Raw genomic sequence first — 26,671 nt, forward strand, 5'->3', positions numbered from 1 at the left:
TTTTTACTTTTTGGTGATTATCTTCAGAAGTGACTTTATAAGACTTTCTCTGATAAAAACTTTATTTTACAGGTGGAGAAAAGTAGTTCTGAAAACACTGCTTTTGAAATTGTACGCCTTTAAAAAATTGTAATTTGCATGTCCAGTGTTATTTTTTTCTGCTTTTTGCTTTGGCACGTCTAACTAAAGCAAGCCAAAAGTTTGAGTGAATTCTCAATTAGCATTCTCTACTGAAGGGGAGGGAAATCCCAGCAGTAAGTCTGACACGGGTCCCGTGCAATGTAATTTTATGTCACTCCACACATAGTCCTGAGGTACAGTCAGGAGTAAGACCTACTCCTGGAGTTTCCTTTGGATGCTAACAACAGTCTCTTACAGAGTGTCTACTGGTCTCCCTATGCCATCTTGACTTTCAGAAAAAATAGCAACAGTGGAACATTATTTACCAACACAGGTCTGTACTTTCCCTATTCATTTTGTGGTCAGCATCAGATCCCGGTTTCATATTTAAATACTTATTACTTTAAAAGTGTCTGGAATCAAGGTTCCATCAATAATTTAAGATAAATTGAAAGCACTGCCTTGGTGTTCCTTAAGTCACTCTTAGGGGGGATTTGGATGAGATGATCATAAAGTTTCCTTCCGGCCATATGATTCTATTTTATGGGTTTGGTAAGTGAGGACCTAAGCACTCTAACTGGGTTCAAATTTATAGGCTGGGATGAGTTATATCTTAAGGCACTATAAACATTCACGTCTATGATTGCAGAGACCTGGTCCATAGTATTTAAGAAACCTTTCCATGGCACTAAACAATCTTCTACCACACTAAAAAGCAATCATTTATAATATATCTGTGTGGCCGAATTGGGGGCCTGATGGCCTTTGGACTGAGACATGGCCCCTTCCTGGTTCTACAGCAGCTTCTGGACTTTGGACTTGAAGTGGGACATCTGCTCTGCAGATCTTGGACTTGCCAGTCTGCATAATCATGTGAACCAGTTCTTTTTAAAAAAACTCTCTAGCTTTATATATATATATATCTTTATATATCTCCTATTGATTCTGTTTCTGTGGGGAATTCTAATATCATACACATGCTTTTCAGTGTATTTTCAGCCTTTTTTTCTCTCAAACAACAAACATTGGATTGTTAGAAAACATGTGCTGTGTTCACTGTAAATTAGATACATAGGGCATGAGGATGCTACTGTTATAATCTAAAAAATTCCTCTTATTCCTCTGTTGAGACAAAAGAGATTTTGAAATGAGCAAATGGTGTTTAATGTGTAAGTTCAAATCAAAAATGTTAAGTGAAATTGAATAAATCTCTGGAGATATGTAACTTTAAAAATTAATAACATAGGCTGGGCGCAGTAGCTCACGCCTGTAATCCCAGCACCCTGGGAGGCGGAGGCAGGTGGATCACGAGGTCAGGAGATCGAGACCATCCTGGCTAACCCGGTGAAACCCCGTCTCTACTAAAAACTACAAAAAACTAGCCGGGCGAGGTGGCGGCGCCTGTAGTCCCAGCTACTTGGGAGGCTGAGGCAGGAGAATGGCGTAAACCCGGGAGGCGGAGCTTGCCGTGAGCTGAGATCGCGCCACTGCACTCCAGCCCGGGCGACAGAGCGAGACTCCGCCTCAAAAAAAAAAAAAAAAAATTAATAACATAAACTATGTTTCTTAATAAACTAATTAATGGCAGGTTGGTAGACACGTTATAGATGTGATTGTATTTAAAGTTTTAATAGTTCTACTATAGGCAGTAACAATAACTTTCACTAATTCAGGAAATTAGTATTTTCACCTGTTTTTAAAAAGGACACATTTTCTTCCTCTTACCCTTCCAAAATCATTCAAAACTTTGACACAAAGGCACTTTCAGCAAAGCCAGCAAACTAAAAGTTAAGACAATTTAAGAAGTTTCTTTTCTTTTCTTTTCTGAGATGGAGTCTCGCTCTGTCGCCCAGGCTGGAGTGCAGTGGCCGGATCTCAGCTCACTGCAGGCTCCACCTCCCGGGTTTATGCCATTCTCCTGCCTCAGCCTCCCGAGTAGCTGGGACTACAGGCGCCGCCACCTCGCCCGGCTAGTTTTTTGTATTTTTAGTAGATACGGGGTTTCACTGTGTTAGCCAGGATGGTCTCGATCTCCTGACCTCGTGATCCGCCGGCCTCGGCCTCCCAAAGTGCTGGGATTACAGGCTTGAGCCACTGCGCCCGGCCAACAAGTTTATTTTCTTTACAGACCTGTTTCTTGAGGACCGAAACTGAAATTTGTGGCAGAACTCCTGCTAGGATGGTGCAGACTAGGGTGTCTCAACCTCAGAACTAATGATGTAAAGTCAACTGATTGTAGATGTTGATCGCATCTGCCCAGGTAGAGACGAGTGTTCGTTTGACTTTAAGAGAGAGGATCCTAGATAATCTGGGTGAGCTTCATCAAATCAGTTGAAAGACTTTAAAAACAGAACCAAGGTTTTCCTGAGGAAGGAGAAATTCTGCCTGTGGACTGCAGGGTTAGCTTCTGTCCCAGAACTGCCAGCCTGCAGGCCTGCCCTACAGATTTGGGTAAGCCAATTAATTTCTTGTAAAAAATCTCCCTCCCTCTCCTTCTCCTTTCTTCTCCTTTTCCCCTCTCTCTCTTCCTCCTCAGCCCCAGCCCCCTCCTTCTTCCTCTTTCTCTGTTTCCCTGGTGGCATCCTGACTGATACAGTGACCCTTAATGCTCACGCTGATTTACAATGGGAGAACCACCACCATTGTTATTATCAAGGGACATAATGAGGACAGGACTTTATCTCATTTATTTTGTTTCCTCCTGGAGGCTTGTGTATGGCTGTCAATAAATGATGGATTGAATGAAATCATTGTTAGCAATAATTGCAAACAGCTCTGGAGCATATAAAACTATCTTGAATGTTTCTGCTAGGAAGTAGGTAATTTGTTTTAAAAAGGCATTATTTAGCTTTATATATATGTATATATATATACATATATATAAAGTCCCGTGTTTCTGTTCTATTTTGCCCTGTTTTCCAGAGTTTCAGTAGTGTGATTCTATTAAATGATTCTATTACTTAAATAATGAAATATACACATATATACACATATATTTGTATTTCATATATATGTATTGAATATATGTATAGAATATGTGTGTAAATATATATGTGTATTTTGTTATTTAAGTGATAGAATCACACAGCTAAAAATATATATATATATAAATAAAAATAGAATCACACAGCTGAAACTCTGGAAAACAAAGCAAAAACACCAGTAAATTCATGATCCTGACATCACTAGTGCCAGTATTTTGGGGTATTTCCTTCAGATTTCCCTCCTGAACCCCTACCTTATTATGCATTTATTTTTGAATAGTGATAATCATACTGTACTTACACTTTTCCCCTGCTTTCCCCCCTCGTTATTAGTTGTCATATAATCACTCTTTTGTTTTTTCCTGTTGAGAATATCTTTACTGTTTAGAGAAAATTAGTTTATGCTCATTAATAAGATGTAGCTAGGCCGAGGGGGCAGATCATCTGAGGTCAGGAGTTCGAGACCAGCCTGGCTAATATAGTAAAAACCCCGTCTCTACTAAAAGTAAAAAAATTAGCTGGGCGTGATGGTGGGCGCCTGTAATCCCAGCTACTCAGGAGGCTGAGGCAGGAGAATTGCTTGAACCCAGCAGGCAGGGGTTGCAGTGAGCTGAGATCGCAGCATTGCACTCCAGCCTAGGCGATGAGAGCGAAACTCTGACACACACACACACACACACACACACACACACACACACACGACGTAGGCTTATTGAGCAGTTTGGATGCCATACACTGAACTATGCATTTCACATGGTCTATCTCTTCTTATCCTCAAAACAAGTATGTGGTGAGCGTTACTACCATCCCCAGTGTGCAGATGAGGAAATTGGTCTTGGAATGATAAAAGAGCTCCCTCAATCTGCTGGATGGGAGAACTTCTGAAGAATATGCTTCTTCTGCCTTGCTGTACTGTCTCTTTTTGCTAATTTTACGTTATGTTTTTTCTTTCTTTCTTTTTTTTTTTTTTTGAGACAGAGTCTCGCTGTGTCGCCCGTGGAGTGCAGTGGCGCCACCTCAGCTCACTGCAAGCTCCGCCTCCTGGGTTCCCGCCATTCTCCTGCCTCAGCCTCCCCAGCAGCTGGGACTACAGGCACCGCCACCGCACCTGGATAATTTTTTTTGTATTTTTAGTAGAGATGGGGTTTCACCGTGTTAGCCAGGATGGTTCGACTTCCTGACCTCGTGATCTGCCCGCCTTGGCCTCCCAAAGTGCTGGGATTATAAGCGTGAGCCACCGTGCCTGGCCCCAGTGTTTTCAAATTTAGTTTGTATTTCAATAACTTTTACGGAGGATAAAGCCATGGAGTCTGTAGGCTTGCAGCCAGTCACTGGTAATTATACCATTTGAAATCCACATAATCAGGTACATATTTGAAGCCAACATAAAAAAAAAAAAGGGTCATGTAATCCAAGTGGAAGGATGCAAAATAAAGTAAATGAATGAATACATACATTTTGGCTATTGTTAAGGAAATGTTCAAAGATTAATATTGAGCACCATCGGGGGAGTTCCTATGTTTCAGGTGAGAAGTGATACAAAATACAGATTTCTCTCCCTGTTTGGTTCTGCTTAGAAATACTAAGAAATTTTCATTGTCTTTTCACTGTGTATTCAACATGTTGAAACAAACACGAAAGTCAACAATCCCAAATATGGGTGATAATTAAAATATGTACCTGATCAGATTATAGCACTGCAGAGAAGGAAGGATTACCATTATTGGCATTTTTAAACACAGTTTCACTTCCTTTGTCCTCAAGTAGCTCCTGTGTATTGCAAGAGTGGCCATATTTTCCTGCTTTTCTTGATATCCATGCTATTCAATTATTCTTAAGTAAAGGCTTATATACAACTTGAAATTAACTGTGTGTCTTCTAGGTCTGGCTAGTTCATGAACAAGATTCACTCTCCTCTCCCTTCTGATTTTTAAAAATTTGTGCTAGTGCTGGTGGAGAAGTTTTGAGCATTGAGACATTCTGGCCCTCCTTCAGAGGACAATACATAAGGGTTGTTGACCACTATGCCAAAGACTAGCTCAGCTGAGTAGCAACTACCCTGTACAATGAAAGGAACTTTGCTGGATTACAAAAGCTATCTAGAAGATATATAAGGATGTTTTCCATTTCACTTCTTTGAAACATCAGCTTGGTAAGGCTCTCTAGAGAGGTAGTAAGCAAAAACACATCCTCTCAGTTCTGTGTAATACTGAGAAGCCAGGACAGATGTTAAGAGGTGAGTCTGCACACCAGGATAAGTCATAGAGTTAACATGCCAAAAGGTTCATATAGGGTACAATTTTAGCCTTAGAAAAATTTGGAATGCTATTTTTGATTTCCTGTTCTCTCCAGTCAGCAACCCAGTGGAAAATGCTGCCTGAGGTGATTGTTTCATAAATGTTATGAACTTGCCTTCACCAAGATCTAGGAAAATGGTTCGGGAGTAAGTTTAAATCTCAGCTTGAATCTGCATTCATGCAGTCATACAAACAAAGACTAGTAAGTGCAACTCTGGGCCGGGCGCGGTGGCTCACGCTTGTAATCCCAGCACTTTGGGAGGCCAAGGCAGATGGATCACGAGGTCAGAAGACCGAGACCATCCTGGCTAACATGGTGAAATCCCGTCTCTAATAAAAATACAAAAAATTAGCCGGGCGAGGTGGCGGGCACCTGTGGTCCCAGGTCCTCGGGAGGCTGAGGCAGGAGAATGGCGGGAACCCGGGAGGCGGAGCTTGCAGTGAGTGGCTATCGCGCCACCGCACTCCAGCCTGGGCGACAGCGCAAGACTCTGTCTCAAACAAGCAAAAAACCAAAAAGCAACTTTGTTGAAGATTTTGGCCTGGTGAATTTCTTCTATTTATGGGTATGTCCTTAAATTAGAGAGAGTGTAGACAAGCTAGGCCTCAGAAGAATCTGGAAAAGCCCTCCTTGCCTTTCACATGGACAGTTGTGCTCAGGTGGTGTGACTTCAGAGACTCCCTGCTGACTCAGATACCCTGGTTTACCTACATCACAGACTTAGTAAAAGGTTTTATTGAGATAGTGAATGTGCAAGACCTTTGAAAACTATAAAACACTATGAAATACAGGGTAGAATACCTGATATAATAATTTTCTCATTTTCAGAAATAAAATATGAGACTACTACTTTTGGATAGATTATAGCTGGTCCTACTGCAAAAACTAGAAAAAACTGGAGAAATTACAAAAATCATATTTTTTGAAACCTCAGAGAGTTGTGGAAGAAACGAGTACTAGATGAGCTAAAATTACAGACGGGGTAAACCCTTCCAAGGTAAGCTGATGATTGACAGTTTTCTTTGGCCCGAAGGCCATTTGTTGATTCTGGACACAGGATGAGGATTGGACTTGGTTCAGGCAGAGGGTCCTTGTGAAGGAAAGACAAACCAGCAATGCTTTAACCAACATGAGGCTAGTGTGATGAATTGGAAACCCGGAGTGGTTCAAACTCAGAACTGATTTTCTTCACAAGATATTCGCTGAGCTCTTGGACTTTACAGGATACCGAGGAGTGAGTCTGAAAATGTCTAAAGTAAAATGAAACTTCCCACAGGCTTATGCTCTTAAGAAACAAGAAGCATCTAGAGGGTAGAGCCTGGTTTAAGCACATGACTGTTTTCCCCGTTAAGACCTTTGCCAGATGTTGAAATTTTCTGGGCCCAGGAGACTGGTGAGCTTGTCTGAAAACCTGTGAAGGATAGAGATAGATTTCTCACAATCTTTCATGATTGAGGGAACTGATACCCACCAGACTCTCCATCAAAGGTCTGAGAGGGGTATACCCAAGGGACAGGTTATGAACCAAAGATCTATGAAGTCTTACCAAAACTGTAACCACGCCACACCTCAATTGAATTCCTGACTGGATTAAGGTGCACAGCCTCTACCCAGTCTGTCTAAAAGAAGGAAAAAACAAAACACAACACGTTCTCTGGTGGAATATAACACGGTTTGGTGGCTCCACTTTTATGCACAATGCCTGGCATACCATTAACAATAGATAGATATGCAAAAGGACGAGAAAATGTGAATGGTAATAAAGAGACAAAAAAGACAGCAGAACCAGACCACATGATAAAACTATTAGAATTAGTAGATAGGAACTTTTAAAATAATGTTCAAGAAAAGAAAGAGAGAGATGGAAACAACAGATGAAAATATGGAAAATTTCACCAGAGAATGAGAATCTATTAAAAATTCAAATGCACAGTCTAGAATTGAAAAAAGCCAATATCTGAAATTAAGAGCTATGTGAATTGGTTTAATAGCAGAAGGGACAGAGTAGAGACTAAGGTTAGTGAATTGGAAGACAGGTCAATAGAAAATACACAAACTGAAGTCCCAACTGAAGCACAGTGAGAAAAACTAATAGAAAAAAAAAGGTCCCACATACACATAATTATAGTCCCAGAAAAAGAGAAGAGAGAAAATAGGGAAGCAATATTAAAAAACATGATTAAAATTTTCCAAATTGAGAGGACATTAATTATAGATTTAAGAAGCTCAGAAAACTCCTAGGAGAGTAAACACAAAGAAATTTTATCTAGGGACAACACATTAAACCTGCTGAAAAATTAAATACTAAAAAAGAAAAATCTTAAAAGCATCCAGAGATAAAAGACACATCATCTGCAAAGTAACAACAATAAGACTTGCAGCTGACATCTTATCCAAAGATACAGAAGTTAAAGACAGTAAGATGACAACTTTAAAATGGTAAAGTAAAATAACTGTCAACCAAGAATTCTATTCCTGGTGAAAATGTCCTTAAAAGGCGAAATGAACACATTTCAGACTAACAAAACTGGAGGGAATTTGTGGCTGGTAGATCTCACACTAAAATAAAAACCACAAAGAATTTTTTAAATAGAAAAAAAAATGATTCCAGATGAAAATAGGGAAATTCAGGATGGAATAAAATAAAGCACAAATATAAGTAAATACAAGCCATAACAAAAGTTGCGATTCAGGACCATGTTTTATATGTTGTATGCATGTCCCAAACAAACTCTATCACAATGTCTTATCCAAAGTATGTGCTCAGAAAATTTTTTCTGGATATTTTCTCCTATTCTAAAGAAATTCTGATCTAATTATAAAGGCAATTATTTAATGACATGAAATTTTTGTTGGCAGAGAGATAATAGGAGTTATATGCTCTTCTTTAATAATTTTCTTTTTGCCATTTTTCTTTTTTACTCATCCTTCATCATATTTGATATATGACTTCTACACATTTAAGTCACATCTAATATTATTTTATTCTTAATATTGTATTAGTCCATTTTCATACTGCTATGAGGAAATACCTGAGATTGGATAATTTATAAAGGAAAGGAGGCTTAATGGAGTCACAGTTCCACATGGCTGGAGAGGTGGCCTCACAATCATGGTGGAAGGTGAAGGAGAAGTAAAGGCACATCTTACATGGTGGCAGGCAAGAGAGCATGTGCCAGGGAACTGCCCTTTATAAAACCATCACATCTCATGAGACTTATTCACTATTATGAGAATAGCATGGGAAAAACCTGCCCCCATGATTCAATTACCTCCTGCTGGGTCCCTCCCATAATAAATGAGGATTATGGGAGCTGCAATTCAAGATGAGACTTGGGTGGGGACACAGCCAAACCATATCAATATAATTTATACTTTTATAGTTTTTCAATGCTTCCTATGTCTTATGTGTTAAGGTCATACTTCCTATAAAAATGGTAACTTGGTAATTATTCATTGAATCACAAAAAAGCATAGGACTATAAGAAGTAAAGCAGACCAATGCTCCATTAAACTTAGTATCCTCATTAATGAGGATAACAAAGGGAAGAGTTGGAAACAAATGGAGAAGAAGAGAATATAGACAGATAACTCAGTGAGAGTCGGAGTATAAATTAGGTTTAAGTTGGAGAGAAGTAGAAGCAGAGGAACCAGGTGTGTGTGGGGGGTGTTGGGAGGGAGATAGGGGTTTGGAAAAGGATAATTAGTGAGGAAAGGTAAAGACTGTGATTCTAATGAGAGTTACTCAAGTCCCAGGCAGAGGATTTCATAATTGTTATTCAACACTACTTACTTAGTATTTGTTCTGTTTGAAAAGTGAAGAAACTGCATTGTGCAGCCTGTGGATTCTTTCAAGGGAATCGTTATCCATCACAAGCGTTGCTCATCATGCTTAGAATAACACTCAACTCCCGAGCAAGGCTTATATGGCACTACGAGACAAGGTCCATGTCTGTCTCCGACTCATTTCACATGACTGGGCTCCTCACTTATTCTGCCACTGCTGTTTCTTTCTATGCTTCAATCATTTCAAGCTCATTCCTGCCTCATGGACTTTGTGCTCAGTAATCCCTCCACTGGAATTCCCTTTACAAAGGTTCCCCCCGTTATCCATGGGACATATATTTCAAGACCCCCAGTGGATGCCTGACCCCGTGGGTAGTACCGGACCCTACATATACTACATGTTTTCTGATAACCAAGACGGCTACGAGTGACTAATGGGTGGGGAGTGTATATAGCGTGCATCTGCTGGGCAAAGGGATGACTCATGTCTCAGGTGGAATGGAGCAGGACAGCACAAGAGTTCATCGTGCTACTCAGAATGGTGTGTGCAATTTAAAACTCATGAATTGTTTATTTCCAGATTTTTCCATTTAATGTTTTCAGACTTCAGATGATAGTGGGTGACGGAAACTGCCGAAAGTGAAACCTGGGATAAGGGTGAACGACTGTACTCAAATCTTAGCAAACCCAGATCCTTTTTGTCATTCAAGTCTCAAGTTAAGTGTCATCTTCTTGGAAAGCCCTAGAAAGCAGAGCTTCAGCCCCTTCCACAGCACTGTTTTCCTAATAGCACTCAGTACTATCTAGAATTATCCTGTTGACTTGTTTCTTGCCTCTTTCTCTCCACAGAATGTAAGCTCCACAACAGCGAGGTCCTTGCCTGTCTTATCATTGTAAATATGTCAGTCCAGTAATAATTATTATAACTAGTTAAATATATAATCATTATAATTAAATATATTATAATAATAATATGAAGGAAAATAGTGATAGTGGGTGATAGGTGAAGGGTTATTTTACAGTGACCAAAGCAAACCTCTCTGAGCAGTCACAGTTCCATAGAGAGCTTACTGAAGCCAGGGAACAAGGCATGGACAGTCGAGGGAAAAGCAATCCCCCAGTAGGTCTGCCAGCAGATGGGAACGTGCCAGATCTTGAGAAAAAACGAGGAGACCCATCTTGTAGGAGTAGTGTGAACACGTGAGACGGTGGTAGGAGATGGAATGATGGCAGGAGCAGTGTGAACACGTGAGACAGTGGTAGGAGATGGAATGATGGCAGGAGCAGTGTGAACACGTGAGACGGTGGTAGGAGATGGAATGATGGCAGGAGCAGTGTGAACACGTGAGACGGTGGTAGGAGATGGAATGATGGCAGGAGCAGTGTGAACACGTGAGACGGTGGTAGGAGATGGAATGATGGCAGGAGCAGTGTGAACACGTGAGACGGTGGTAGGAGATGGAATGATGGCAGGAGCAGTGTGAACACGTGAGACGGTGGTAGGATATGGAATAATGGCGGGAAGTGGAGTCAGCTAGTGAATGCTCTTGTAGGCAATTGGTATGAGGGTAACAGAGCGATGCGACTGGGCTTATCTTGTGTGGCATGTGGGTTTGACGCCTATCCAGGGAGACTGTGAGGAAGTCATTGCGGTAATCCAAAGGGGGAGATGCGGGTGGCTAGAGCCACCATGGGATCAGAGCAGATGGCAGAACGTAGTTGGATTTTGGATCTTCTTTGGAAGCAGAACTGTTAGGGTTTGGATGGGTGGCTACGTGGATGCAGTGCTGTTTGCTGAGACAGTCAACACCTGCAGCCCAGGTTTCTAGGGAGCCGCAAGTGCTCCAGGTGTGTATTGTTGGGTTTTGCAGGTCTCCTAGAATATGGAGTGGAGATGCCAGGGAAGCATCTGGGTAAACACTGGAGTAGGGAAGGCTGGAGATGTAGTGTGGGAAGCCCCAGTGAGTGGATGGCAGTGTGAAGCTTTGGGAGTAGATGAAATCTGGGAAGTGAGTATAGGGAAAGGAAGAACTCTGAAAACAGAGCTGCTGGATACTCCAAATGCTGGATATTGAGAAGATGCAGCCAAGGAAATGGAAAAAAAGATCTGTGATGTAGGAGGAAAACCTAGAATGTGTTCATCTGCCGTAGATGACAGATGAAACAAAAAGCATATGAAAGCCAAGAGAGTGATTAAGTCTGCCAAATTCTGCTGAGAGGTCAATTGAGTAGGTTGAGAACTGACCGTGGATGTACGTGGTTGGACATTAATTTCGGGAGATCATGGCAGTACCAGTGAAAAGCAATTTGTTTCTACTCATCCTTGGAGGATACTGGGAGCATCCCACCAACTTCAAGAAAAGAAGCAAATATATATATATAAAATATATATATAAAATATATAATATAAATATATAAAATATATAATATAAATATATAAATATATATAATATATAAATATATAAAATATATAAATATAAAAATATTTATATATTTTTTGAGACGGAGTCTAGCTCTGTCGCCCAGGCTGGTGCGATCTCAGCTTACTGCAAGCTCTGCCTCCCAGGTTCATGCCATTCTCCTGTCTCAGCCTCCCAAGTAGCTAGGACTACAGGCGTCCGCCACCACTGCCTGGCTAATTTTCTGTATTTTTTTAGTAGAGACAGTGTTTCACTGTGTTAGCCAGGATGGTCTCCATCTCCTGACCTTGTGATCTGCCCACCTCGGCCTCCCAAAGTGCTGGGATTACAGGCATGAGCCACCGTGCCTGGCCGAAAGAAGTAAATATTAAAGATGACTTTGCAAAAAAGGGAGACGGTCTTCTCCGCTCACACGTTCATTGGAAGCTAGCTATGTAATAGATTAAAAAAACTGTTTTAGCTCATTCTTACATTCCAGTGGACTAAGTAACAGAGAACCCAGGCTGTGGTGTTGAAAGGTCTGTTAGAATCCTGCCCATTACTTCCTAGCTGTGTGACTTTGGTCAAGCATCTTAACCTCTCAAAAAGCCCCAGTTTCCTCAACTTTAACTAATAGAGATAATACTGTTGAGCTTGTAGTGTAATGAAGTTAAATGAAATATGTGAAGTTCTTTTACACAGTGTATGCTTGATAAATATAATTGTTGTTGTTAATATTATTTATGCCCCATCTATATTATGAAGGTAGGAAAAGTTAAAATGGGTTATGCTCGAGTGAGACTAAAAGAAGAGTGAAGTGCAATTGAAATGAAGAGGCAGATGAAGAGGAGGTGGCCACATCGGGAAGCTGGGCAGCTTTACTGGCCATAAGGCTGGCCTCGGAGAGGGAGATGGGGCAGTTTGAACCAGCAATGTGATGTCATATGGGGACAGTGGCAAGTGAAGAAAATCCCAGGGCTTTGTCAGCCATCTTTTATGACAGGAGAAATAGAGAGAGGCTGGAAAGTAAAACGACCAGGAAAAAAGCCAGACATGGCTAAGGAAAGACAAGAGTTACAGTGGAAAGCGGGAAAGTAGCAGACCTTGCCAAGCTCCCCAAAGGCCGGATGAGTTTGTCTATTTCACATTTTTGGAAATGTCTCCATGCGCACACACCTAGGGTATGTCGGGCGAAAGTGGTCCCTAATTATGACGTTTTCTGCAGTTGCTTACAAGATCTTTGCATCAGGCACGGTACTTCCATGCCTTTCAGACAGGAATATGTAATTATAGTGAAAAGTTAAACTGTATTATTTTTGTAAATAACACATTCAATAAAGTGTATTAGTGAAAATTCTCCCTCCCACCCCTTGTCCCCCGGCTATGCAATTTTCTTTTCCAAAGGTAGCCAATGCTGTTGTAATTGTTTCTTGTATATATTTCTGGAGATATTACTGATATGTGTAAATATAAAAGGTTTCTCCTTAGGACACAAATGAGGCATGCCATATACACTGTTCTGGATTGTATTTTTTTCCTTAATATTCTTTGACAATTAGTGCCTACCAGTATCCAAAAAGCTTCCCTGTTTTTTCTTTTAACAAGCTACATTAGATTCTATTTTATAGGTTTACTGTAATTCACTTAGTCATTCTGGATGGACACACAGCTGTTTGCAATCTTTCACTACTGCATAGAGTGTCACAGTGTGGAATCTTCAGCACATGCATGCATAGACATATATAAGGTAAATTCTAGAAGAGAAATTGCTGAGTCCAAGGGTCCATGTACCTGGAATTTTAACAGATTTTACCAAAGTGCCCCTTCATAAAGACTGTGTCAATTTAATCTCCATTAGTAATATATGAGAGTGCCTGATTTCCCAAACTCTAACACACATTGTTTTATATAACTTTTTAATATTTGTCAAATTTACAGACTAAAAATGGTATACTGACATGATTTTATTTTGCATTTCTTTTATTATGAACAGAGTTAAGCATAGTTGTTAATGTCTAAGAAACGTTTGCATTTCCTTTTCTGTAAACTGATTATTCTATTCTATTGTTGATATATTTTTCTTTCAACACTATAAATATTTCATTCCACTCTCTTCTTGCTTGCATGGTTTCTGAAGATAAGTCTGATGTAATTCTTACCCTTGTTCTTATATAGGGGTCCACTTTCTGTTGCTATAACAGAATACCTGAGATGGAGTAATTTATAAACAAAATAGGTTTATTTAGCTCATGATTCTGGAGGCTGGGAGGTCCAAGATTGGGCATCTAGATCTGGTCAGTCTCTGATGAGGGCTTCATGCTGTGTAATAACGTGGCAGACCATGGGTGCATGCAAAGAGAAAGATGAAGCCAACTGACCTGCTTTGTAACAACCTGCTCTTGAATGAACTAATGCAGTCTTTTGAGAACTGCATTAATCCCTTCATGAGGGCAGAGCCCCCATGACTCAAACACCTCTTAACGGCTCCATGACCTCTCAGTACTGTTATATTGGGGATTTAATTTCAGCATTAATTTTAGAGGGGAAAAACCACAACCATAGTATTCTGCCCCTAGACCCCCAAAACTCACATACTTCTCACGTGCAAAATACAATCATTCCATCTCAGTAGTACCATAAATCTTAATGTGTTCCAGCATTAACTCAAAAGTCCAAAGTCTCATCTGAGACTAAGGCAAACTGCTTCCAGCTATGAGCCTGTAAAATCTAAACAAATTATCTACTTCCAAACTATAATGGTGAGACAGGCACTTCCCATTGTAAAAGGAAGAGGTAGGCAGGAAGAAGGGAGTAACAGGCCCCAAGCAAGCCCCAAATCCAGCAGGGAAGACATGAAATTTTTAAAGCTCCAGAATAGTCGTTCACACCATATGTCACCTCTTGGACACACAGGTTGGGGTAAACTCCTGAGGCTTCAGGCAGACTGCTGGGTACAGACTATGTGGCCATTCTCCCAGCGCCTCTAACTATCTCAGGCAGGTGTTGCATGCTGCTGGTGGCTCAACAGTTCTGGGGTCCCAGTGGCAGCCCCACTCCCATGGTTCCACTAGGCATTGACATGGTGGGGACTCTGTGGCAGCTCTACCTCTGTGGCAAGTTTCTGCTGGTCCCGTGGGCTTTCTGTGACATCCTTTGAGATCTAGGTGGAGAAAACCATGCCTCCAAAGCTCTTCTATTCTGCACACCTGCAGGGTTAGCACCACATGGACACCACCAAGGCTTATGGTGTGTGCCCTCTTGAGCAGTGGCCCGAATTGCACCTGAAGTCACATGGGAAGCAAGGACTGCTTCCCTGGGATGTGGGGAACGGGAGTCTGGAGGTGGCCTTAGGCAGCAAGGCTGTCTAGAAGTGATTAGGTGCCCTCAAGGCCCTAAGGTTCTGAGTCTGTGATGAGAGGAGCAGCCTCCAAGATCTTTATAATGCCTTCAGGACCATTCGTCCATTGTCCTGATGAACAAAACCTGGCTTCTTTCTGTCTGTGCTAATCTCTGTAGCAAACAATTGTCTGGCTGCATCTTTGTACTGACTTTTTCTCCCTACATGGCCACACTGTGAATTTTCCAAATCTTTCCACTCTGCTTCCTGCTGCTCCTGTAACTCACTGTAAGTGGCCAGAAGTAACCATGCAGGGTCTTGAGCACTTTCCTGCTTAGCTTTTTCCTCCACCAGGTATTCTAGTTGTCTCTCTTAAATTCCGCCTTCCATAAAGCCCTAGGGCATAAACACAATGCAGCCAAGTTCTTTGCAACTGAATAACAAGGACGCCTTTATTCCAGGTTCCAATAGTTGTTCCTCATTTCCATCTGAGCCCTCATCAGAATGGTTCTTCCTGTCCATACTTTTTTTTTTTTTTTTCCCTGGGTACCAAATTTCTTTATTTGAAGGAATGGTACAAATCAAAGAACTTAAGTGGATGTTTTGGTACAACTTATAGAAAAGGTAAAGGAAACCCCAACATGCATGCACTGCCTTGGTGACCAGGAAAGTCACCTCATGGCTCTGGGGAAATTAGCCTGAGGCTTAGCTTTCATTATCACTGTCTCCCAGGGTGTGCTTGTCAAAGAGATACTCCGCCAAGCCAGATTCGGGTGCTCCCATCTTGCGCAAGTTGGTCACGTGGTCACCCAATTCTTTGATGGCTTTCACCTGCTCATTCAGGTAATGTGTCTCAATGAAGTCACACAAATGGGGGTCATTTTTGTCAGTGGCCAGTTTGTGCAGTTCCAGTAGTGACTGATTCACACTTTTTTCCAAATGTAAAGCACACTCCATCGCATTCAGCCCGCTCTCCCAGTCGTCATAGTCTGGTTTCTTGATATCCTGAAGGAAGATACGGCCACCTCGTTGGTTCTGCAGCTTCATCAGTTTTTCGGCATGTTCCCTTTCCTCATGAGATTGGTGAAGAAAGTATTTGGCAAAGTTCTTCAAAGCCACATCATCACGGTCAAAGTAGTAAGACATGGACAGGTAAACGTAGGAAGCATAGAGCTCCAGGTTGATCTGGCGGTTGATGGCGGCCTCTGAGTCCTGGTGGTAGTTCTGGCGCACCTGCGAGGTGGAGGCGGTCGTCATGGCGGAGGCTAAGGAACTGTCCATACTTCTATCAGAATTCTGGTCACAACCACTTAAGTAATCTCTAAGAAGTTCCAGACTTTCCCTAGTCGTTGTTTTCTTCCCATCCCTCACTAGAATCTCCCTCAATGCTCTGCTACAGTATAGGGTCTTTCTAGCTGACTCCTTCAAATTCTAGACACTACCCATTACCTGGTTCTAGAGCTGCTTTCACGTTTCCAGGCATTTGTTACAGCATCAACCCCAATGTTGTTACCAATTTTCTGTCTTAGTTCATTTTCTGTTGCTGTAGCAGAATACCACAGACTGAGTACTTTACAAAGGAAAACGTTTAGTTTATAATTTTGGAGGTTGGGCAGCTAAATTTGGTCACCTTCTGGTGTGGGCCACACGCTACATCATACATGGTGGAGAAGTGAAGGGGGAGGCAGGTGCATGCAAAGAGAAAGACGAAGTGGGCCAACCCACTTTATAACAACCTACTCTTGAGAGAACTAACCCAGTTCCATGAGAACTGCGTTAATCCCTTGGTGAGGGCGAAGTCCCTGTGACTCACCTCTTAAAGGCCCTATTACCTCTCAATACTGTTGACATTGGCAATGAAATTTCAACATGAGTTTTGGTGGAGACAAACCACATCCAAACCATAGCAATAGTAAAGGTGTCCCCCACCCCCCCCGCTCCACCTTAGCTTCTTTCAAGATATCCTATTTTTGACTGTCTGCAGTTTGAATATATGCCCGGGTGTATATATTCACCCTGCTTTTTTTCAGTATTCATCCTGCTTAGTGGTCACTGAGCTTCCTAGCTGATGGTTTGTAGTCTATAATTACTTTGGAAAAATTCTCAACTATCATTACTTCCAATTTTCTTCCATTTATTTTTCTTTTCTTTCTGGCATACTCATTAGAATATTTATACTTTTTATAATTATATCACAGTTCTTTCATATTCTGATCTATTTTTTCAATCTTTAAAAAAGTCTTTGGATTTTAGCTTGAGAAGTTTCTGTTGACATATCTTCAAGCTCCCTAATCACCTCATCACTTCTTCAGCTTTGTCCAGTTTACCGACAATCTCATCAAAGGCATTCTTCATTTCTGTCATAGTCATTTCGATTTCTACCACTTCTTTTAGATTCTTTAGTTTCCATCTCTCTGTTGACCTTCCCTACCTATTCTTGCATATTGTCCACTTTTTCCATTAGAGACTTTAGCAAATTAATCATTGTTAAGTTTTCAGTGTGATAATTCCAAAATCTCTGTTCTCATTTTTGAGTCTAGTTCTTGCTTGTTTTGTCTCTTCAGACTGTACTTTTTTGCCTTTTAGCATGTCTTGTAATTTTTTGTTGAAAGCTAGACATAATATATTGAATAAAAGTGACTGAGGTAGATAGGCGTTTAGTGTGAGGTTTTGTATTTACCAGGCTAGGGGTTAGGCTGTGTTTACTCTTTGCTGTAACTGTAGGTGTCAGAGGCTAATATGTCCTCTGATGTCCTTGTTGCAGTCTGCCCTGTTGTCTTTGGGATTCCCTAGAGATTCCTAGTGTCTGAGTCTTGCAGTTCTTTTAGTTCTAGTGTAGTGTAGTTTAGCTGTAGTGATGTAGTGATAAGGTTTGGAGGAGATGTGTTCTAGATTACTATGATTAGGGCGCAGTCTGTTAGTGAGCCTGGGCTGGGTATTTCTCTATCTCCACATTTAAGGCTAGAAGGGGCTGGAGTTGTGTATTTCCCCTTCCCCAGGTTGGTTAGGCTCTGCTCAAATAGTTTTCCTTGAGGGCAGGCCTTGCTAAGAAGAGAGAACCCTGGGCATATTTCGAAATAGTCACTTTTCCCCTCTTCTTGAGGGAAGTAGAAGAGGATTTTTCTCAGATCTTCACAGGGAGAACCTGGTAGGGTTCCTGAAGGTAAAACTCAGGAAAGTGTGGGGACTCCTGTAAGAAAATTCATAGGAGAGTTTTTCGATGAATTCTTAACTTTCAAGCTTGTCGCAATGAGCCTCCAGCAATTACAGTTTGAAGTGTTCCTACTGATACCAGCTCCGGCTGTGGGCTCCTAGTCTTCTGTTTCTGCTCTAGTAAGCTGTGCTTCTCTGTATCTGCCTGTCTGCCTTTCCAGTTTTCAGGGCAGCAGTTTTCCTATGACCTTAATTCTTGACGGATCTAAGAAGCATTCTTGATTTTCAGTTTATTCAGCTTCTTCCTTGTATGCATGGGAATGATGACTTCCAAGCACTTAACATGTTGGATCAGACACTAACTTTTCTTATTGATTTGTAGGAGCTTTATATAAAGAGGGTCAGATGAATGCACATATAAAAATAATTTATGCACTCACACACGCACAGACACAGATACATACACACATATATATTTGAGATACGGTCTCCCTCTATCACTCAAACTGGAGTGCAGTGGCATGATCACAGCTCATTGCAGCCTTGACCTCCTGGGCTCAAGAAATCCTCCCACCTCAGCCTCCCAAGTGGCTGGGACTACAGGTGTGTGCCACCACACCCAGCTAATTCTTTAAGTTTTTGTAGAGACAGGGTCTTGCTATGCTGCCCAGGCTGGCCTCAAACTCCTGGCCTCAAGTGATCCTCATGCCTCTGCCTCCTAAAGTGTTGGGATTACAGCCATGAGCCATCATGCCAGCTAGCTTTTTATATATTAGAAAAATGAGGCATTTATATGAGATGCATTTTTCCATTTCATCATTTATCTTTTGAATTCGTTTTTCTCCCATGCAGTTAAAAAATGTTTTGTGTGTGGTTGCATTTATCAATATTCTCTTTTAGGCACTTGGATTCTATGATACATTTAAAAAGGCCTTCACAATTCAGATCATAAGGAAATTCTTCCATTGCTTCCTTTAGGACTTGTTATAGTTTTATTTTTTACATTTAAAATATTTGCATTTGGGTTTTATCCTTATGTAAAGTATGAACAGTAAATACTGCTTGTGTTATTTATTTATTCTGTTGTTTCAAAACCATTTACTCATAGTTCATTATTTTCCCCATTAGTTGATGATCATATATAAAATTCTAATATGTATTTGGATCTATCTTTATAATTTCTATTCTGTTCTTGCTTTATCTGTTTATTCATAGGCTAATATAAATAATTCATATGATACTCTGTTCTAATTATTATAGCTTTAAAAATATTTTAAAATATTGTATGCCTAGTTACCCCTTAATTTCTCTTGTTAAAAAAAATTTCTTGTCAATTTTATTTTTCCATATCACCTGTAGCATCAGTGTATCTAATTTAAACAATATGACATTTTTATTGTTATTGTTTTTAGATTAATTTAGGAAGGATTATATATTTATGAAATAGAATTTTTCTATCTAAGAATATGATATGCCTTTCAATTTGTTCAGGGCATCTTTTGTATTCCAAGAAATATCTTAAAATATTTCTTGGTCAGGATGGGCGCGGCGGCTTACGCCTGTAATCCCAGAACTTTAGGAGGCCAAGGCTGGTGGATCACCTGAGGTTAGGAGTTCAAGACCAGCCTGGCCAACACAGCCAAACCCCATCTCTACTAAAAATACAAAAATTAGCCAGGCGTGGTGGCACATGCCTGTAATCCTAGCTACTTGGGAGGCTGAGACAGGAGAATCACTTGAACTCTGGAGGCGGAGGTTGCAGTGAGCCGAGATCGGGCCACTGCACTTCAGCCTGAGCGACAGAGTGAGACTCTGTCTCCAAACAAACAAACAAACAAAACCAAAAAAACATACATATGTATTTCTTGTTCGGGAGCAGTGACTCATGCCTGTAATCCCAGCACTTTGGGAGGCCAAGGTGGGAGGATCTCTTGAGCCCAGGAATTAGAGACCAGCCTGAGCAACATAGAGATACCTCAACTCAAAAATAAAATTTTTTTCTTCACATAGATCTTCATATAGATAGGAAGTAACACTTCCTACCCAGCTGCTGCTTCTTGTTAATTCTATGCCTAGGGATCTTCTCTCTCCTTTCCTTCCTTCCTTCCTTCACTTTCCTTTTCAAAAAACATATTGTAACTGGGGGTCTTTTCCTTCCTTCATTTTGTCTTCTAACTAGTTGTTGTTTATATACACTCAGTGTAACTGGTTGTTGATATATACAAGCATATATATTACTATCATTTATTTCTGTGTATTTTGAGAAGACATACTATTAAAAAATTTAAAAGTATATGCCTGTTATAATTGAGGGCAGTGTTACACAATGAAGCTCTGACGTCTATGAACTTGACTCCACCATTCACTAGCACTGAGGCAATAGGCATGCTACTTAATTTCTGTAAGCCACAGTTTCCTCATCTGTAATATGGGATAACGTAATACCTCATGGGACAGTTTTCAATATTAAGAAGATGAAACACAAAAGCACTTAGCAGCGTGTTGGAGACACAGTAAGCGGCCAACAAATGGTGGCTGCGAGGGTTCTATCCTCTCACCATGAAGCTCACACCTAGTTCCTGGGGTCACACTGGAAACAGACTTCAGCCTTCCCAAACCACTGCCCTCCATCCCATGCTCATTACAGCTCCTAAACAAAAGCCTGTAAGTAGAATGAAGGGTGGTGGGGTGGGGAGGAGAAGGAAGGATACAGATGGAAGGGCAGAGGCCCAGTGACAGCTTTATTGTAGAGAAGGAATGAAATGACTCTGTACTGATTTGTATCTGGGGTCCAGAGAAACTGAAGGAAGACAAACTAATGAACAAAGCGGGGAAGGTGGACCTTTTCCAAAGGGCCACTTCCAATTTGCATGGGACTTTATAGCCGATAGGCCACTTTAACCTACACGAACCAGTCTTCCTAGCAGAGCTGGGACCCGTGAGGAGAGGGCCCGTAGCCAAACAGGGAGTAGGCAGAGGGTCAGATGATGTGTTTCAGATTTGCGGACTCCCATTCTAGTGCTCATTCCTGTTCACAGCCCTCTTGTCATTTATTCCCATTTGGGCCTAAGTACTAAATTGACAACAGAAAAGACAGATGACAAACATGATAGAAAACACAGGGAAGGGCAAGAAAGGAAAGTAAGAGGAGTTAAAACGTTTTGAGAAGAGAGAGCCTCAGGGAGCTTTGGGATTAAAATCAATAACAGTGTTTGCTGAATACCCCCATGGGGGTAATAATCCATGGGGGAACTATATAAGGAATAGTGTAATGATAGCGACTATGTCTTGAGGGTCTATTATGTGCTGCTTGTTTTGTGTGCATTTTTTTTTTCCTTTTACTCCTAACCAGTCTTTCCAGGCAGGAGTTATTAACCCAATTACACCACGTGTCTCTAGAAGGCAAGGCCTCAGTCTTCTTTGAATACTAACATCTGCATACTCACTGAAGAAGACTTGTAAAACATACTCATAGTCCTGGACATGAGAGCTCATGGTTTTGCCAGAGCTGTGAAGGAACCTTGAGGATGTCAGGCCTAGCTTGTGGAGTGAGTACAGACAAAATGTGATGTGGCCAGTGCAAGGAAGCACATTGTTTCTCTTACTATAATAAGAAAAACAACCAGACCAAACCAACCAGCAAAACCAAGGAAGAGAAATCTGACGGGGAAAGCAAAGGGGAGAGGGAGCAGCAAAAGCTTCTTGCAGCTGGAGTTAGGGATGCGGATGAAATGTGGATCAAGCCAACTGCAGTGGGGGAGGCTGCTCAACCTGGGAAAGTGCTCCATCAGCTACTTCGCCCTCTCTCCCACTGCTGCAACGCTTTTTAAAGCGACAGTCACACGCTGCAGGATTCGGAAGCGGAAATGGTCTTTGCTCATTGGATGACAATCTAAATTCAGACCGAAAGAATGTGGCTGGAGACAGCTGGTGGAAATGGTCCCAGTCTTGTCTTCACTGGAAATGTCCAATGTCCACGTGCTGTTCGTTTCTCTTCTTATGAAGCGTCTCCCTGTCTCTCTCTGGGCCTGTCTCTGTTTCTTCCATCGTTTTTTCCCCCACTAAGTAACCATCCCGGCGTATTGTACCCAACCGGTCGAGGAACGCCCCTGCTGTACCCATCGCTGCTGGCTGCCTGGGAGATTAATGCGAGCGACTCGGGTGGTTTAGGAGAAGTGACACTTCCTACCCAGCTTCTTGTATTTGCTGCCGAGCAGTTAACGTTAAAGCCCGCTCTGTACCACCGCGGATGTGACTGCTGTAAATACCACGGGGCAGGGCTCTCATGCTTCAGAAACACGTAAGCAAGACGCACCGAGTCAGCCCCGGACACCCAATGACCCTGGACTGCGGCAAAGGGGGGTGGGAAAGGAAGAGGGGAGGACCACCTCGCTCTTCTCTCCTTCCTCCTCGCCCGGGCCGGAGCACGCCTTCCTCCCCGGAGGGCAGGGGAAGGTCGCTCCAGGTCGCTGGCACCTCCAGCGCCCCCGAAATCTGCAAATTCATCGCTCCGTTTCGTCTTCAGGCGAAGCCCTCCCGTCCGGAGTAGGGCCAACCCCAGTTCTGCATCTCCAGCCTTTAGCTGACTACTAAGGCGGATCCGACTTCTCCCCCATAAAGAGGTTTTGATTCGCTTCCCCACCGCAGGGGTTCAGTCTCTGCTTTCGACTTTGCTTCTCAGTTGCACGCCCCGCAGTCTGGAGCTGCGCTCAAGTCTCGGCAACTTTCACCATCTTGACCCGAGAGTCGGGCCGTTTCTAAGACAATGTGAACAAAGAGGAGCAGGGGGAGGGAAGGGGGGCCCCGCGGGAGGGCTGTGGGCGAGAGTGTGTGTGTGTGTTGGGGGGCGCCGCACTCCGCGCCCGCCGCCACTGGAGATCCGGGCGCAGGCAGGCTGTCCGGGTGCAGAGCGCGCCGCCTCCAGTCTCTCGGGCGGGTCCGGCAGGGCCCCTGGCGGCCCCCGGAGGAGGGTTTCTTTGTCCCTGACTCCCGCTGGGCGCGAAGGCCTCCGGCGGCTAGCAGAAACCCGAGCCCGCGCAACGGAGCTCAGGCTTCCACGTGCGGCCCCGCGGGGCAGAGCAAGAAGGAGCGGCTGCGGCCCCCGGGCGCCCAGCAAGCATCCAGTGCCCGGCCCTCCCAGCTCCGCGGCGGGCTGCGGACGGTGGAGTGAGACACTCGCCTTTCGCTTCCCCGAGCCGATGCAGGGCTTGGGATGGCGCGGCTCGTCCTAAGCAGCGTGGTTTGGGGCGAGAGGAAGCCCACTGGAGCGCTCCCCTCCACCCAGACTCCCGAAGACGCGCGCCCGAGTCGAAGTCGGGGACAGAGAAGGTTCTCTGGCGCCCCCCTGCCGACTGCTTTGCGGCCGTCGGGACCGGAGCAGCGGGGCGGGACCTAAACATAGCCCCAACCCAAAGATGCCCAGCAGAACGCTCCAAACAAAACCAAAACGGTGGCCACATCTGCGTGTGTGTGTGTGTGACCGGGAAGAGGGGCTGGTCTCACTTGCAACATAGTTTGCGCTTCTGTGTGTGTGGCCAAAGAATGGAAGAGAAACTGCCATGGCCATGCAAGCCCATTAAATCAACTCCCCTTCCCTCCGACTCTCTCAACTCAGTCATATTCTATAATACAACGCAAGGTTACAGAGCCCACGTGAAAACTAGTTTCCCAGTTTCACTCTGACCCTCCATCAATGTAGCCAGCTAGATATTAGGTTACCGGCTTCTATTCTGCAGGAGAACTTTTGAGTCTCGGGAGATTCAGTGTTTCTTCCTCCCGCCTCTCACAGTGCATCTTTCATTTGCTTTTCTTTGTAAAGCCAGGGCTCCTCGACTGCCTCCCGAGGAAGTCCTGCGCTCTGGCGCGCCGCACCTCGCCTGCCGCAGAGCGGCGCGGGCAGCAGGCCGGGCGCTAGGACCGCGGGGAGCCCGGGCGGCCGCGGCGCTACCTTAAACCCAGCCCAATGCCGCTGCCTGCGCCACTCTGCGCGCCGGCGGGGGCTGCGCAGGAGGAGCGCTCCGCCCGGCTACAACGCTCCGCGAGCCGGCGCGGCAACACCTGTTCGCGGCAGCCTGGGCGGCACGCGAGCTCCCGGACGCGGCTCTCCTCGCTCGCCGCTCGCCACCCGTTCTAAGCCAATGGACATCTGCCGAACCTCTGGAGAATCCTGGATACTAGCTTTGGACGCCTAAAGTTTCTTCTTCTTTTTGTTTTATTATTATTATCATTTTTTGGAGGGGGGACCGGGAGGGGAGATTTGTCGCCGCCACCAACGTGAGATTTTTTTTTTTCCCCTTGAAGGATTCATGCTGATGTCTGCAGAGTCGGTTAGAGAGTAAAAACAGCGCATGCCTTCCTGGAGTCAGGATCCGTAAATTCTGACGTAGCCCGTGCATCTTAAAAATCCCTATAATAACGCCTAGGCATTTAAGTTGCTATGGTCATTCTGATCTCAAACCAAATGGAGAAACTACGGATTTTTTTTCCTTATTACGGTCGGATGGGATGAAGACCTTCCTGCCTGCTAAGAGCTGGGGATCTGTCTATAGAGATACATAGATATGTTTATCAGTATGTCAGTGTGTGAGTATAAAGTGGTGGTTTCTTAGACTATCAGTGGTTTGACCTTGAACCTGTGCCAGTGAAACAGCAGATTACTTTTATTTATGCATTTAATGGATTGAAGAAAAGAACCTTTTTTTTTCTCTCTCTGCAACTGCAGTAAGGGAGGGGAGTTGGATATACCTCGCCTAATATCTCCTTGGTTGACACCATCATTATTGTTTATTCTTGTGCTCCAAAAGCCGAGTCCTCTGATGGCTCCCTTAGGTGAAGTTGGGAACTATTTCGGTGTGCAGGATGCGGTGCCGTTTGGGAATGTGCCCGTGTTGCCGGTGGACAGCCCGGTTTTGTTAAGTGACCACCTGGGTCAGTCCGAAGCAGGGGGGCTCCCCAGGGGACCCGCAGTCACGGACTTGGATCATTTAAAGGGGATTCTCAGGCGGAGGCAGCTATACTGCAGGACTGGATTTCACTTAGAAATCTTCCCCAATGGTACTATCCAGGGAACCAGGAAAGACCACAGCCGATTTGGTAGGTATACTATTAACCCTTTAGTGTCCATGAGATGACATGTTGAAATTATAACTACCAAGAAGGTGGTGGCCGGGTGGGGGACGTGGGAAGGGTTCTCCCCTCCTCCCCTCTTTCTCTGTATCTCTCTCTCTCTCTCTGTCTTGCCAGCTCAGAAAGAAAAAAAAAAAATGCCTCCGGAATTGCAGATCTGCCGCTGGCACTGATGCAAGTATACCCTGAAAGGCCCCCTACTTTTAATTTAAAGGGGGGCATAATTTATGAATATAATACAAGTTTCCAGTTCTTTTGCATCAGATACACGGGTTTAGGAAGTTTCTTTTGAATGGACTGATTGCACGAGTTTAAAGCTTTAATCATTAACTCCTAAGAACTTAATGCAGTTTCTTGAAGGCAGTGGGTATCTTGTGCCCAAATTAAGGTGTTTTTTTTCCTTTCCCGCTTTCCTCTAATAAGTATACTGCTTGAATTGTATATTAAGCGCATTGTTTATTCCCCCCTGTGGGGGTCTGAAAGCCCCATAGGCGAAGGTTGCTGACGGATTGTCCTGTTGAGAGGACTAAAGTCATATTTTAGGCAGAGGCTTGGGGTAAATGACTTGGGAAGAGGCAGGACACTCAGGGGTTTTTGTCCTTCCAGCTATCAAGTGACAACCTCTGCTTTTAAATTTCCGTAGTGTGCAGCCCTGTGTGTCTCCTGCGTGGCTCTCTGGTGTGAGTGTGCGCGCGCGTGCAAACGCTGCGAGCTAATTTTAAAGGGCATTCCGAGGATTTCATTTTTCAGCGGAGGGTATTTGTGACTCAGCACTGAGGGCTGCAGACTCGAGGGCTGGTGGCTCTGCCCACTTTATGCCTGCACACACGTGCTTGCCTGGGCACCCTGAGCCCAACAGCACGAAGTCAACCAACAGTCATAATTGGGTGTACTCTTGAGTTTTTTCCTTACTTAAAAAAGAAAAAAAGTAAGCGCCAGTTTGGGCAACTAGACTGTTGGAGTTAACTTCTGAGTGAACCCACCTGACAACACTTAAACTAGGTCGTAAAAAATAAAGTCCTGTGGTGATTTTTCTTCCTCATGCTTTAGTGCCAGATGTTGAACACAATGTAAACTGTATGTTTAGCTTCGTGCGGCTGCGGATGATGCCAGAAGGTGAGGAGGATTCAGGCCTGGGCTGGGTATGGTCCCAGATCCACGAGGCCCAGGATTTGCTCCTCGTGCTCACCCCTGAGCCTAAGCCCACAGCTGAGCCTAGTAGTGTGAAATTGCTCTGGCCGTCTCCTCTCGCTGCTTAAAAAAAAAAAAAAAAGTTATAGCTCTTCGCTTTGCAATTATTCAGTTGAAATATAACTATCCCCTCCCCACCCCAGACGTAAAGGTAGATTCTGGTTGTTGCAAAGAGAAGACTAAACTTTACTAAGTAAAGTGCTGTTTCCATCTGGCCTCTTTAAGGGCTGCCACCCTGCCTAGCGTTCGATACCAGAACAACAGGCAGTGGGCGGCCC

The 26,671-nt window shown here is 43.4% G+C and overlaps 1 protein-coding gene and 1 pseudogene across 2 annotated transcripts in view; one reads left to right on the top strand and one right to left on the bottom strand.

Moving 5' to 3' along the window:
* Positions 1–15,465: 15,465 nt before the first annotated feature.
* LOC104656313 lies at positions 15,466–16,191 on the bottom strand (annotated as a pseudogene). The gene has a single exon (XR_747107.1). The product of XR_747107.1 is annotated as a ferritin heavy chain pseudogene (transcript).
* Positions 16,192–24,053: 7,862 nt separating this feature from the next.
* FGF9 (fibroblast growth factor 9) overlaps positions 24,054–26,671 on the top strand; it is a 32,643-nt gene continuing 30,025 nt past the window's right edge. The window contains exon 1 of the mRNA XM_010355916.2: positions 24,054–25,169. Coding sequence (XP_010354218.1) covers positions 24,893–25,169 — 277 coding nt within the window. The 5' untranslated portion in view covers positions 24,054–24,892. The remainder of the gene's footprint in view (positions 25,170–26,671) is intronic.

Source organism: Rhinopithecus roxellana, chromosome 18 (genome assembly GCF_007565055.1).
Source record: "Rhinopithecus roxellana isolate Shanxi Qingling chromosome 18, ASM756505v1, whole genome shotgun sequence".
Taxonomy (NCBI): Eukaryota; Metazoa; Chordata; class Mammalia; order Primates; family Cercopithecidae; genus Rhinopithecus; species Rhinopithecus roxellana.